Genomic DNA, 14776 nt, shown 5'->3' with positions numbered 1-14776 from the left:
AGAATAATGACCCTGATAATGGACAGAGAACATGTGAACATACAGCAGACCAAAGTTGTGCAAACAGAAGTTATAAACATTCACACAGTGGTTTGTCCGAGACCACATCATTTCCATTCCAATCCCAACTGTCTGAAGTGAGACATGATCAGTCCGTCAGAAAGTAGATTATTATTATAATTGTTGTTGTTGTAGAAAACAAAGGCAGAAAAATATTTTTTTTCTTTCTGTAACAGATGAAACACTCTTGAAATCCATCAGCAACAATCTCAGATCACATTAGTTGAGTTGTCCAATGTTTTTCTTTATGCAAAATGACCAAACAATTTTGAAACTAGTTCTGATTAAGTTCACATGTATGACAAAATGAATTACTGAGACATTTGCACTACTAGTAATCTTTATTGACTAGTTCTGTACATTAAGTATATGTGTAAGTACATGATGTAATAAACCAGCTTAGCTAGAAACAAATGCAAATATTTGACCATGTCAGGCATTAGTTCAAAGCGTTGACGTGTGATGTTTTATCGAGTTGATTGTGCCATCGTGTGGCCATTGATTGAATTGTTTACAAAATTGCAGCGATAATTTAATAATGTTACATCGTGCGCTTACAAATAAAACAATAACATCGGTGAATGAAACAGATTCAATTAAATACATAAAAATGTAACAAGTAAAATGTTGATGTTCTTCAATGCACATAACAGCCTTTTTATCCGGACACTTTTAAAGCCACGCCCTCTTTCCCAATAACTGCCAATCAAAAGATGCTGACACATGACTGTCACGGTCTGCTGTCATTTTTGGGATTTGTAGTTCCAGGCCATGGTTGGAGACATTCGCTATCATCACGTCGCCCTGTTAACGGACTACTAAACGAAACTAGCGGACTACTGGAGCGCAGGGAGAACTGAAAGCTTGACATCACGGCGGCTGGCACTTCGTGCGTCTGAAAGTACGGATTTGAACTGACGTATTATCTTTTCCACCTGGGAGCTGACAAAAGTTGACAACTTTCCAAATGCAGTCGGAATCGGGAATCGTGCCCGACTTTGAGGTCGGCGAGGAATTTCACGAAGAGCCTAAAACGTATTACGAGTTGAAGAGTCAGCCGCTACAGAACAGGTCGGTGAATTGAGCGGAGCGCGTCTCCTATTACTGCATTTGACAGCTGTGACGCGAACTGTATTTTCTGTATTGTATGCTTTTAAAAGTGTGGTATGCTCAGAAAAACTTCTTTAGACGAGTACGCTGCATTGACGCGACGCAGCAAACTAGAACGCTTCTATTATAATAAACGAAGCGGCCGCCTGCAGTGTACGCAGACGCAGTTGTGTGTCGCGTCGCGTCGCTTGCAGCGTACATGGGTGGCACAGTTAGACAACGCCTTATACAACATCATCATCAAATATTTACTCATATATGTATGTATGATCTGTTGAAAAGTTTAATAAACTTTGGTAACTATAACCATAATAACTATCATGGATATGGCATTACACATTATGGAAGTCCATTCATTAATATATGAAAATACAAGGATAAAATTAACTAATTATATGTTTCTATAATGTAATAAGCTGTTGTTGCCTGCAGAGTGTTTCATTTGAGATATTTCATAACAGACCATGTGTGAATTTGTAAGAATAGCTCATAATAAATTAAAGGGGCGTGGCCTGGATAGCTCAGCGTGTATTGACGCTGACTACCACCCCTTGAGTCGCGAGTTCGAATCCAGGACGTGCTGAGTGACTCCAGCCAGGTCTTCTAAGCAACCAAATTGGCCCGGTTGCTAGGGAGGGTAGAGTCACATGGGGTAATCTCCTCGTTGCGATTAGGGGTTCTCGCTCTCAATGGGGCACGTGGTAAGTTATGCGTGGATCGTGGAGAGTAGCATGAGCCTCCACATGCTGTGAGTCTCCGCGGCGTCATGCACAACGAGCCATGTGATAAGATGTGCGGATTGACTGTCTCAAAAGCGGAGGCAACTGAGACTTGTCCTCCGCCACCCGGATTGAGGTGAGTAACCGCGTCACCACGAGGACCTACTAAGTAGTGGAAATTGGGCATTCCAAATTGGGAGAAAAGGGGAAAAATAAATGTAAAAAAAAATTAAAGGGGCAATATTTACCCCCCTGAATTTGATTTTCAGGGGCATTTTATATAGATATGAGGGCTTTTTTTTTCTAACCATATAAAACAAAATGTCTAATCAATTTATTAATACAGATTCTCAAGATTGAGCATTTATTACCTCTTACCCTGAAAATTAAATCAACATCAACTCATCAATATTTGATGTGATATACATATATATCACTATGACTATAATAGAATATTAAGAACTATATCAGAAGTTACAAATAAAAGAAATAAATAGAGGAATTCATTGCAGGGGCATTTTTTGAACCCACATTTTGAATTCTGGGGGCATTTTTTTTCCCTTTTTGGGGCATTTTTGCCCAAAGCCCCCATAATTTCCAACCCTGCTCCCAATTATATATAATTTTCTTTTATACATTTAATAGCATGGTTAAGTTGCTATTTTGCCTTTAGGTCTATCTAAATGAACATGATATATTTATAATATACATTATAAAAATCATCATATATTACACAAAGTATATAGACTATGATTATGCTGTAGTGACGTAGTACTAAACATTGCACTGAGCAGACACACAACCACAACGGAGGGAATCCCATTACAAATTCATTTTTAATTTACTGTATATCAAACAAATGCAAAGAATCGTAAAATCATCCAAATGATTTGTAATTACTTTAATCCATCAGCACAAAGAGTGTTTTTCATGACAGAGTTGCATGAAGTTTCATTGGCAGACGGAGAGATCTTAATTTAGATGAGGCTGACAGCTCTGGCCGCCATGAGGTGAAAATTAACAACATAAATTTAGAAGCACAGCCAATACCTCAGATTCTATGGGTGGATTTTAGGGGCTATTTTGCTTTTTTTGCAGAGATATTGAGTGCAATAAATGGCATGTTGGATGCAAAATTTTACAGTGAAGTTCATTTATAATTGTTAATTTATAATTTAGCTGCTGTGTTCTAGTTTAATATTGGATTGGTCTTTTTTATGATTTTGGCTATATGTTTGTTTATGAATTTTCCATGGTTCCCTACAGTCATTTAAATCCAGTTACTGTCATCAATCAGTCAAACATTGTCGCAGTCATCTGTTGGGTAAGTTTGTTTGTGAGTGGATTAGGGTCAAGACTGTAATGTCACCCTAACGCTCCTCCATCCAAACCAGAAGTGTCATGATGCAGACTGAAGCCATACAATACACCCATAGTGATGTTCTGCTAATGTTGGTCTATTTTTAGCTTGTCTTAGTTTTAAAGATCTGATGAAATCAGTATTGGTGTTTTGTGACATTTAGTTAGATTTAGGGCATGCTATTGTGCTCCTTAAAGTTTTTACATTTTAGCAGAAAAATAATGACTGTACAGTTTAAAATGTACAGTCTTTCTTTTCTGGGAAAAGACTTATACACAAATTTTTGTCCAATTAAATGCTCTTTACAATAAGAATGTCCTTTTCCCTTAAATTGTAAATACCACCTGCCTCCTACTAGATATAGTAAGTAGCAAAGTAGTTGGTGTGTCTTTGGTTGGGCTTACGTTCATACTTTATTTCCTTTCCCAACCTTGTTGCCAAGAATGTGGCTGGAATTTATTCATTTTAAAAGTCATCACTGTCCATGGTACAAACTGTACAGGGTTAAAACAACAAATGGTCCCACTTTATATTAGGTGTCTTTGACTACCATGTACTAACATTAAAATACAGACAATTCAATACAGTGCATTTATTCTCACAAGATTCACATTTGCTGCTATTGGGGTTGAGGCACGGGTAGATTTAGTGATAGGTTTAGGAGTAGGGGTTAGGGGTGGAGGTTAGAGTTTAGGGTTGGGTTATGTGTGAGGTTAGATTTAGGGGTAGTTTTTAGGGTAGGGTTAGGTTTAGGGTAAAGATGTCGCTACATTTGCTGATTTTTCCAATGATTTTCAGGTGTTAGCCTCATTAACATAATCACCGGCCAGGTAGAGGGATGCATAGCACCAATTAGCACCTCTCGGGGGTGGGGGGTGGGTGTTAATCACTTATCCGTCGGGACTCCCTACTGAGTTAATAGTTCAAGCACTGGAAAAACATCTGTTTTGTTCTAAAAAATATCATTCTGTCACTGAAAAAAACTGACAAGATGACAAGCTGATCAGAACTTTTTTTTATCACAAACACTGGATAATGCAGAAATAACGCAAAAACAATTAATGACGGATAAAAATAACCTTGACGGACATTTTACAGTTTTGGTGCATTTTAAAATATAACCTTGTGAAAGCCAACTGAACCATGAAGAAACTGCAACATTGCAACTATTTTAGCTCCTGTTTCGAAACAATCAAGCAAGCTACAGGTCTGAAAATGCCCCAGATCACTCTATTGCAATTGCAGTTTTACTCATGTTGTTATTTTGTCAGAGAGATAGTTGCCGTCTGTCACCATTTTTTATTTTCTCCCCTTTTCTCCCCAATTTGGAATGCCCAATTCCCAATGCACTCTAAGTCCTTGTGGTGGCATAGTGACTCGCCTCAATCCGGGTGGCGGAGGATGAATCTAAGTTGCCTCCGTGTCTGAGACCGTCAATCCGTGCATCTTATCACGTGTCTTGTTGAGCGCATTACTGCGGAGATCTAGCGCGTGTGGAGGCTTCACGCTATTCTCCGCAGCATACACACACATCTCACCACGCGCCCCACCAAGAGCAAAAACCGCATTTTAGCGACCACGAGGAGGTTAACCCAATGTGACTCTACCCACCCTAGCAACCGGGCCAATTGGTTTTTTAGGAAGCCTGACTGGAGTCACTCAGCACGTCCTGGATTCAAACTTGCAACTCCAGGTGTGGTAGTCAGCGTCTTTACTTGCTGAGCCATGTGAGTAATGCATTTATACAATGGCATCTGAAACTGAAAACTATTGTGTTTGAATGATGCTGCATCCACACCACTAGTTGTCAGTGTAAGTCCAAGACGACTTAAACAATAAATTACTGAGTGGCGTGAGCACACCTTTAAATGGAAGTACATCAACACAGGAAATTATTCCACGGCATCTTTAAGGAGAATGCTTATAAGCTAACCTAGAACAATTCATTATTTATTTATTTATTGTTATTGAACAAAACTTTGATTTTTGATGTTTAGTTTTGAGATAATGTGCATTAATTTGAATGCAATCCAGTATAATCAGGGTGAGCGATATATGCCCTTGATCTGTAAGACCCCTGGCATTAATCTAGGACCCTGTTGTTGCCAGTTCTGACATGTGTCAAGATAACAGAGGGAGTTTTGTGTTCTTGATATTGATCTGGCACCAGAGCCAGAGACTGAGCAGCAGAAACAGGTGTTTGCAGTCCAGCACCATTCTGACCGGTGGAAGAACATCCATATATCCTTGATTCACTCTCTGGATCAATTCCAACACTCCTCACAACTGCTTTTGTCCCTCCTCTGTATTCCATGAAACTACCTTTTTTCATTCATGAACTATTTTTGATCGCAATAAGGTGGTCAATAGAAACTTCTCTTTGCATAAGGGCAGATATTGATGATTATTGTCTTGCGATTGTTTTACTGCAAAATAACAGATAAGGATGTGCAAGGTGGATTTATTCTTTCATAGCTTTGTCAAATACAAGGCCACTGCGGTTGGGAATTGACGCAAGACACCGGAATGGTGGAGTGTATTTTTAGGCAGTCATCAGCGCAACTCCTTAGTCAGATTTCAAGAGTTCCTGTTTTTTTTTTTTTTGTGAACCTCCCAAAATTCCCCAAAAAAGGTTTAGTCTTGAGTCTTTAAACGTGCATTCATATTAACCACATATTAATTGCTGTGCAATGTTTTTATTCACAATCCAGTTTCCCTGATAAAAAATATTTTTAAAAATGTATTTGTTGCAGTAGCATATTTCAGTATCTGACTCAGTTGTTCTCAATTGTCAGCTTTCGGGTATTATCCGGGATGCCCCATATTTTGGACGAATTCACGCCATCCCATATGTCATGCCTATTGTCAAAACGTCCCTTATTGAGTCCTGAAAAGCATGCAAATTTATATGTGAGCTGAAAGTGTCATAGAAGCACCACAAAATGCATTTTTCATGTCACAATTTAGTTTTTTATGACACTATCGGTTTAGGTTTTGGTTTAAGGTTTACAGTAGGGAGGTCAGTTGTGTTGGTTTAAATCTTGATAGAGCATTAACCTTAAAAACCTCATATGTTTGAGAAAAAATTTGACTCTCTTTTAGTGCCACTCAGTGGTGAATGATGCTGCATCCAAACCGCTAGGTTTCGGTGTAAGTCCAAGATGACACAAAGACAAAAGTTACTGAGTGCACCTTTAACATTAAACTTGAAAACCTTAGCAAGCATGAATGCATTCAAACCATGGTGACCAGATTTCTGAGTCAGTTTAAAGATATGTAAAACATTCCACAAAATACAGGAAATAGACAAGAGTTAGCTGTAGTCCAAAGGAAACCGCCAACTGGGTGTAGTAAATAAGATGGGATCCAGTGTGGGCTCCTCAGTAGTGCAACTGGAGTGCAGTTATGAAATCGATGTTGTGTCATCTGGGTTATGGGACACGGAAAACAAATGAGACTTTCTGTCAGTGCAGAAACCTGAGCTACAGCCAGTAGCATGATGTAAACAAAATCATTTTACAAAGTGTACAAACTGTTTCACAGTTCGAGTGTTGCTATATAGTATATCTTATCTGTTATTATTTTTAATTTACAGGAAATTGTTTTAGTCTGCTGTGTTGGGGAGTAACTCAAAGTAGTGACACTACTAACTTCTAACTTAACAAAATTTTCCAAATCTTGCGACAGCAACTCATCAGATTTTCCAGTAATTTGCTACTTCATGCAACAAGCAGCTGTGTAGTGAGCCGTATTGCACATGCCGCTTTACAAGATCCTCTCCTGAAATGTCTCTCTCTCTTTCTCATACATAGTGTGGAAAGAGATATGATTCATTTTGACTCAGTTTCAAAAAATTATTCACCAATGAATTTGTGTCCCTTTACAAAAGTACCTGTGTGAAATGTTTTGTCCTCTTTTGGTTAGTGAAATGTTTATATAAATTCTGATGTTCTTTTTTTCAATCCTGTTATATAAATTAATGTTATATCTTTCTGGTTTATTAGCATTTTTTTATTTATTTATTTTTTTTTATAGTAAGAAATCTTTAAAAAATTGTAAATGACCAGAGTTGGCTGGTACAAAAACATAACGTTTTTGACTTTTTTTTACAAACTATGGAACAATGTTAAGATTTTTCCTTAAACCTCCAGTTGTCTTAAGAAACTGCACCCTCCTTTTGTCCTTCAGGTCATTTTGACCCGTATTGAAAACCATTCAAAATGGATTAGTGTACAACGGCACTAAAGAGCTTGTTAATAAAACGCTTCGTTCTCCATGGTGTGAAATGGACCCTCCGCTAAGAACCTTGCTGCTGTTTATAGTGTTGCTGATGCCGTCAAGCTTTTCAACCCGCATCTTTACCTCCGCAAACACGGAGAGAAAAGCAAATGCTGTATTGAGTAAATTGAGTAAATTTCCTTAGGAATTATTAAATAAATGACACCTTAGTCAACTGTGCATTTATATCTTGTAGGCTATAAAGTTGCCAAAAAGGTTTGCAGTGTCCAGTGGAGGAGTTTGCTCCAAAAAATAAAATAAATAAATAAATAAATAAAATGCTGATGTTTGATTACAGAAGCCTTTTTTTATTTTATTTATTTATTTATTTTTTTACTTGGATTGAAAACGATGCATAGAAAATAAAACGGATAAATTATTTTAAAATGTATTTATTGATTGAGAAAATGTTTTCATTGCAATTAGAGGTTGACTGATAGTGGATTTTGCAGATACCGATAGCTAAGGTGGTTGGATTGGCCAATTATCAATAGTTTTCAAAATCGATTTGTAATAAAAACAAATTATAAATAATTAAAAAATTCTTCCTTTACTATGGTGGGCAAAGAAAAAGAGTCCAAAATGAATAAAATCCCAGATGCAGTTTTTTGTTCAACCAAAATCCCAATAATAACCAGAAAAAAATCAGATTTGGTGCATAATGTGGGACTTTTAACTATAAACAAGCCCGAAACACACCAGGGACTCTTATTTTGAAATTACAAAATTATGAAAAAAATATCGCCAAAAATCGACATAGATTTAGCAGATAACTGATAGTTCCAAAAAAGCAACTTTGGTGCAGATTAATCGGTAAAACCGATATATCAGTCTGTCTCTTATTGTAATGGACATGACAGGCTTACTATTTGGCTACCTTGGACATCATTTTAAATAAAAAAAGAAACTAATTATTTTTCAGACGTTTTTGAATCACTTTTCATCAAAAAGATTTTGGGCATATCGCCCACCCCTAGTTCTTCCCATACGGTTCAAAAACATTGGGATTTGGAATGAGATCAGGGAAACACATTAAAAGTTACTGACATACATTAGTCATTTGTATTGGATAGCCTAAATAAATATCGAATGTGTTTACTTATGTATAATAAGTGGGTCTTCTTGAAAAGGTGTTGGAGAGAAGGCTATAGCTAAAATGTGATGCCTGTATTTTGTTGATTTGAAATTCTGTTTGTTGATTGCTTGGTCTGTTTTCATATGGGCCAACTTGTACGATATCATAACATTTTGCCATCTCGTACAAATAATCACCTTGTCATGGGACTGTGTTGGTATGGTAGTTGCCAACAAAAATGATTGATTAATTATTATTATTATTATTATAACCTTTATTTTACCAGGTAAATACCTTTGAGAGACCTGGCCAAAATTGCTGCATAAAACAAATAAACAATAAAAGACAACAACATAAAACAAGGGACAATCGTTACAGGCATAGATGACACTGACCTAAATTCTAGTATAAAAAATCTTGAACATGTCTCCTAAAATCACTTAAAGGCACCATGCAATGCAGTCTCAAAGTTTGCTGAAGAGTGTTCCAAGATGAGGGAGCAGCAAAAGCGAAGGCCTTCTTTCCAAATTTTGTTTTCACTTTAGGCACCAAAGCAGGTAATAAATCTTCCTATTGTTAACTATCATGTAAATTAATTTAATGTAAATTAATACATTCTAATGCTCAATAGCAGAAGCCTGAAAATAAATGATGATGTATCAGTGAATCAATACACAGCAATACTGCAAACTAGATAAAATCTCCCTTGAGTTTCGTTTACTCTCCCAAACAGTTCCCTCCTTGTCGCCTCATTCTGGAAGTGTGTGTCAGTGTTTCCAGCATGGCTGATAAAAGTTGAGTGTTGAACGAGTGAAGAAAACGACAGACACGAGGAGTTTGAGTCATGGCGGTATCACTGCACATACAGTAGGACATAAAGGCAGTGTTAATGCACACAGTGTGGACTGTACAGCAGTCAGTTACTGGAATAAAGAAGACCTGTGGTAAATGACATAAGTGAAGAGGTAGGAGTTTAGTCTTTTTGTATATCGTGTTAAACATTTGGAGAGTCAAGATGAATATTATCCTGTTATCCCTGTTTTTAGAGATGCTAAATAGCAAACCATTTTATGACCCATTTTCATGTTTGGTTTGTTGTGCACTAAACTCTGTACATTTGAATTTAATGTTCTTTGCAAAAATGTCTCTAAGTTTTACTGTGGTGATAGACCAATATATATCATCCATTTTGTTTTGCTAATTTCAGGTTACTGCCGGATAATCATGCCAAGTTGGCCCTTTAACAGAACAGTTTTTTCTTCCATGTATCAATTCCAAAATCTACCAACAGCTTCATCAATGGATGATAAACATCCATTGAGCAGAATGAATTTCTGTGTCAGTCATTTGTAAAACCATTCTTACGCAAATTGATTTTCTAGTATTGCATTGAATTGAATGTGATAATCCACGTAAGAATGGTCTTATGAATGATTTATGCAGAAATTCATTCTGCGTGTGTTTAATGAATGAGTCCCAATGTTTATTGAATTTTCATTTAATATTGTGGAAAATATGTGTTTGTTTCATTTCAGCAATTTTGTGTACATCTCATGTACAACATGTGACAATACTCGGAAATATGGTATACCACGATTAACATGCACGGTTATGTTATAGTGAACACTTCAAAATACAGTGAAAAAAATCTAGATAACTAGAGAACCCAAACTGCACCGTAACTTCCATCCACGAGTCAAGATTCACTGAAAGTGCCAAATGCAATTGATTTTTTTGCTTTGGCGAGTTAATAAAATGTTATGGGCAGTGACCGGTAACAGATTATTAAAATTTTTTGTAAATGAAATTATGCAAAATATAGTTTCATTATTTATGGATGGTAAATGTTATTAAAACTTAATATTTTAATAGTATTTATGGAGATTGAGAATGTAAACAAAAACAACATGTATAAAATGTAGGAAAGCTTCAGACCCTTTATATCCCTAAAGTCTGGAAATATTTCTATACTAAATAATTGTCATACATAAACAAGGAGAGAGAGATGCTGGTGGAACCCAAATGCAGTACTTTAAAGATGAAGGTCGAAAACTACAAACTTAGAGATTCCACAATTTATATAAACAAAAGAGGTTAGCATCAACCATAAGAATACTAAACACCTAGCTTTGAGAACAAAAGGATGAAGATTGTTTTATGCTGCCATAAATGAGACTAGACCACTCATAACTGAACATGAAGGGTATAAATAAAAAGGTACAAATGATGGGTAGCACAAAAGAGCTGAACACAATGATGAGGGAAGACAGGTGAGGATGATAACGGGGCATCTTGGGAAATGTAGTGAAGGTGATTACAACATAATAGTATCTTATGTACCCCCCCCCCCCAAAAAAAAGGGGCAGCTCCTGATGCCCAAATTAAGAGGATGACATTGTGGAAGAGATCTCAGGCGGACGGCCGGGGCACCATGGGAAGTCTGTCAGATGGTCAAGAGACCATGGAGGAGCTGGCGGATGGTCAGCAGGCCAAGGAGGAGTGGGCAGACGATCAGGAGGCCAGGGAGGAGCATGCGGATGATCAGGAGGCCAGGGAGGTGGCCACAGGGCAGGGAAAGGGTCAGGAGGCCTGGGAGGTGGCAACAGGGTAGGGACAGTGTCTGGAGGTTTGGGAGGCGGCTCCAGGCAGTGAGAATTCTCAGGAAATGAGGACTCTTGGGGAGGAGGTGGAACCAGAAGTAGATCCGGAGGTGGATCCAGAGGCAGAGTGGGCAGAGCCGCAGGGTTTTGAGTCTCGGGAGGAAGATCCGGAGGTAGAGTGGGCGGAGCCGCAGGAGGAGCTGGAATTTGAGTTCCAGTAGGAGGAGCTGGAGGCGGAGCAGATGGAGTCTTGGAAGACTCAAAGGGCAGAGTTGTCGTGGTCAGGAGTGCTGGCAGCGAGGCCACTGGCCATGACAGGGGAATGACCTTCGTGGTCGTGAGCATGGGCAGTGACAGAGGAACGACCTCCGTGGTCGTGAGCGTGGGCAGTGATAGTGGAATGACCTCCGTGGTCGTGAGCACAGGCAGTGACAGGGGAACGACCTCCGTGGTCGTGAGCATGGGCAGTGACAGGGGAACGACCTCCGTGATCGTGAGCACGGGCAGTGACAGGGGAACGACCTCTGTGGTCATGAGCACGGGCAGTGACGGGAGTAGGAGCCCTTCTCTTCCTTTTCCGGACGGCCGTGAGCTCAGCTGTGGGAGACTCGGAGGCTCGCTTGACGAAGGAAGTCTCCAGGACCACCGAGGATTGGGGAGAAAGTGGTCTCCATTGAAGAGAGCTCAGAGACCACTGGAACCATAGAATCATTGCATGAAAGCTGGCTCTGGGACGGACGAGGCTTGTAACATTGGCTCTGGGATGGACACAACTTCAGGAACTAGCTCACTGGCCGTGACAGGCCTGGAGGATGGAGCCGTGGAAGGCCTGGAGGATGGAGCCGTGGAAGGCCTGGAGGATGGAGCCGTGGATGGCCTGGAGGATGGTGCCGTGGAAGGCTTGGAGGATGGAGCCGTGGACACCAGTATGCGACATGGGCTGTGGTGGCAGGCTCGGAAGATATTTTTCTGTATGCATGGAATATCAGGATGAACTAGTCTTGAAGACCATGTCAGTAGGCAAGTTTCATGGCCATTCCTTGCGTCACGACTCATATGTATGAGAATGTTAAGACAGAAGCTGCATCGTAAATCACACTTTTGTACGTCATTTTGTAGTTTTAAGCCCAAAGTAGTCTTTGGTTTTGACATGAATGCTTTGCGTGTGCGTATGTCGAACACAAGGCTTTCAAAGTATAATCCGTTTGACTGTGGACATGCACAGGCAGTTGGTGCATGCGTGCTATGACTGCTGTGAGATACTGGACTATTTCTCTTCAAGAGTTTAGACCCATAAAGATGTCTTAATATTCCTTCAGAATTGAGTAATAGAAATGCTGGTATCTCCAGACCTCCTCACCAGAGGTTGCGCTAGAAAAAATCTTTGAGTTGTAAAATTTCCGTCATGGTCTAATTTTATCCTTCATAATTTGGTAAGTACTACATTCATGGGAAATGTTTAGCATCCATTATAATGGCATATACAATGCATGGCAGTGTTCAGGCTTAAATAATGGCTATATTTCTTTTCCTCCCCAAGCAAGTCTGGTGAAACCAATGGGTTCTTGGGTGGAATTCTACCTGTTAATCAACCGCTGCGCTAAGACAAGATTTTAAACTTTGCCGGTTACGTGTGACTTTTAAAAGAAAGAAATGTCTGATTGGAATATTTGAAAATGCGCAAACATTACATACAAAGTTCACAGAACTTTTTCAGTGTGCTTGATATCACAGAACTCACATTTCTGAAGCTCTAATGCAAGTACTGCTCTAAAATAACTGACAATTCTGCTCTAAACGTCATGTTTGAGCTTGTATTAAATGCAAGTAAAAGAACCCACATAATGTCTTCACTGTAAACCATAGATATTCCTTTATAATAACTTTTTATTAACATTAAAAGACATTATTACATTCTATAAAGCTTAAAATATTATTAAAACTGCAGCGCTGCCTATTTCCACCATTGAAATCTGCAGCTCGAAAGAACCCAGAAGTGCGGTTTCCTGCGGTGTGACGTCAGAGTAATTTAATCTATAAATATTTTCAGGTCCTACTGTGGCGAAGGCTGGCATACTGGGGTAACAGGTGCAATACTATGGCAAAGGCGCTAGCGTGTTAGCGTTAGTATTAGCCCATGTAAACATTACAAATTACTAATATATTAACAAACCATACATTTTCGTACTCATCTATATATTCATGACATCTTTCATCAGACACAGAGTTTATACGTATAGATCCGAATGAGGAAGTCTGTTCATGTGGTCTCTAATGTGATACACTTTTTTTCTTCATGTCCATATTTGGATAATTTCTGCACTGCAGCAACCTCTAGCTTCATGGTTGAATGGATAACATACTATATTTAACAGACGACCACGGATTTCAAGATTATACGAGACACGTATCATATCGTATGCAGTAAATGTAAACATATATAAACAAAGTGACGGAGTGCCTGCTGTGTGCAGTGAGCATCAACAGTTTAACAAGATTTCATGTTTAACATGAATTTAAGTTCATTTGAAATTTTCATACATTTAACTTTTATACTTTTGATTTGCTTTTGTTTGGTTCTTTGTAAATTTGTTGAATCTCAAACCATTATGTTATTGTTATTATGTACAAGTATGCTGAGCCTTAAGTAAACTGTGCAGATATTTTCATTTTGCTTTAAAGGAATTGTGTAAGTTTGCAAAGCTTAAATTCAAATGCCTTGCTTTGGTCTACACTCTGGAAGTGTTCTGTTAATTCTCAAAACTATAATTACTAAGACTAAAACTGAAACTAAAATGAAATAGAAATGTGTTTACAAAATAAAAACTAAAACTAACAAAATCATTAATTAAACTAACTAAAACTAAACTGAAATGTATAGCAAATTTGAAAACAATATAAAATAAAAATTGATTTGAAATTGCAAAACTATAATAACATTGGTGTGTTCACACTGAAAATGCAACAAAAAGAAGAGTAATACAAATACACAGATGAACTTCTTTAACCGAAATAACAGAATGGGGAATTTTGGACTGAGTTTGGCTAAGACGCTAAAGCTAACGGCAAAACACCGCGTTTGTTTGAAACGTCACTTCCGTCAGGTGAAAAATAGCTAATGCTTCCATGTAATAAAACCCGTTAGTGTTCCATTTAAGACAGTACTACACTTTGAAAATTCATACACAAAATCGGCGAGTGCATAGTGTTTAGAGTGTCATTTGGGAAGCTAGAGATATTTTAAGCATCTCTAAATCAGTTCTTTTGAACTGTCCTTTTCAGTGAATCAGTTCAAAACTTTAGTTATTTTGTATTATTAATATTGCTGTTTATTACTATGTTTTGTTATTAATGCATATACATTAGTTGAAAATGATTAAATATCATTCTTCATTACATACCATGCTCATTTTGTGAAAAACATTCTGGAAAACATCCCTTGGTGGTTATTAACTAGATTTGTACTGTATTTTTTTTTTTTTTTAAACAATTTGACTCTACTCAGCAACAGTTGCTGTTTGGTTGAAATGATGGTTCCTTTGATTGAAAAAACAACCCACCCTTTTAAACTACT

General features: G+C 38.1%; 1 protein-coding gene across 2 annotated transcripts in view; it reads left to right on the top strand.

Annotated features, from left to right (window-relative positions):
• The first annotated feature begins 881 nt into the window (after nucleotides 1–881).
• Nucleotides 882–14776, top strand: part of LOC127420039 (microphthalmia-associated transcription factor-like) — a 65616-nt gene continuing 51721 nt past the window's right edge. Inside the window, exon 1 of one of the 2 annotated variants that reach the window (XM_051661978.1) lies at nucleotides 882–1131. In XM_051661978.1, coding sequence (XP_051517938.1) covers nucleotides 1028–1131 — 104 coding nt within the window. In that variant the 5' untranslated portion in view covers nucleotides 882–1027. The remainder of the gene's footprint in view (nucleotides 1132–14776) is intronic. The other variant, XM_051661976.1, reaches the window with a different exon arrangement.

This window comes from Myxocyprinus asiaticus, chromosome 29 (genome assembly GCF_019703515.2).
Source record: "Myxocyprinus asiaticus isolate MX2 ecotype Aquarium Trade chromosome 29, UBuf_Myxa_2, whole genome shotgun sequence".
In the NCBI taxonomy this organism is placed as follows: domain Eukaryota; kingdom Metazoa; phylum Chordata; class Actinopteri; order Cypriniformes; family Catostomidae; genus Myxocyprinus; species Myxocyprinus asiaticus.
Note: the sequence above shows the minus strand (reverse complement) of the source record. Positions and strands in the feature narration are given on the sequence as shown.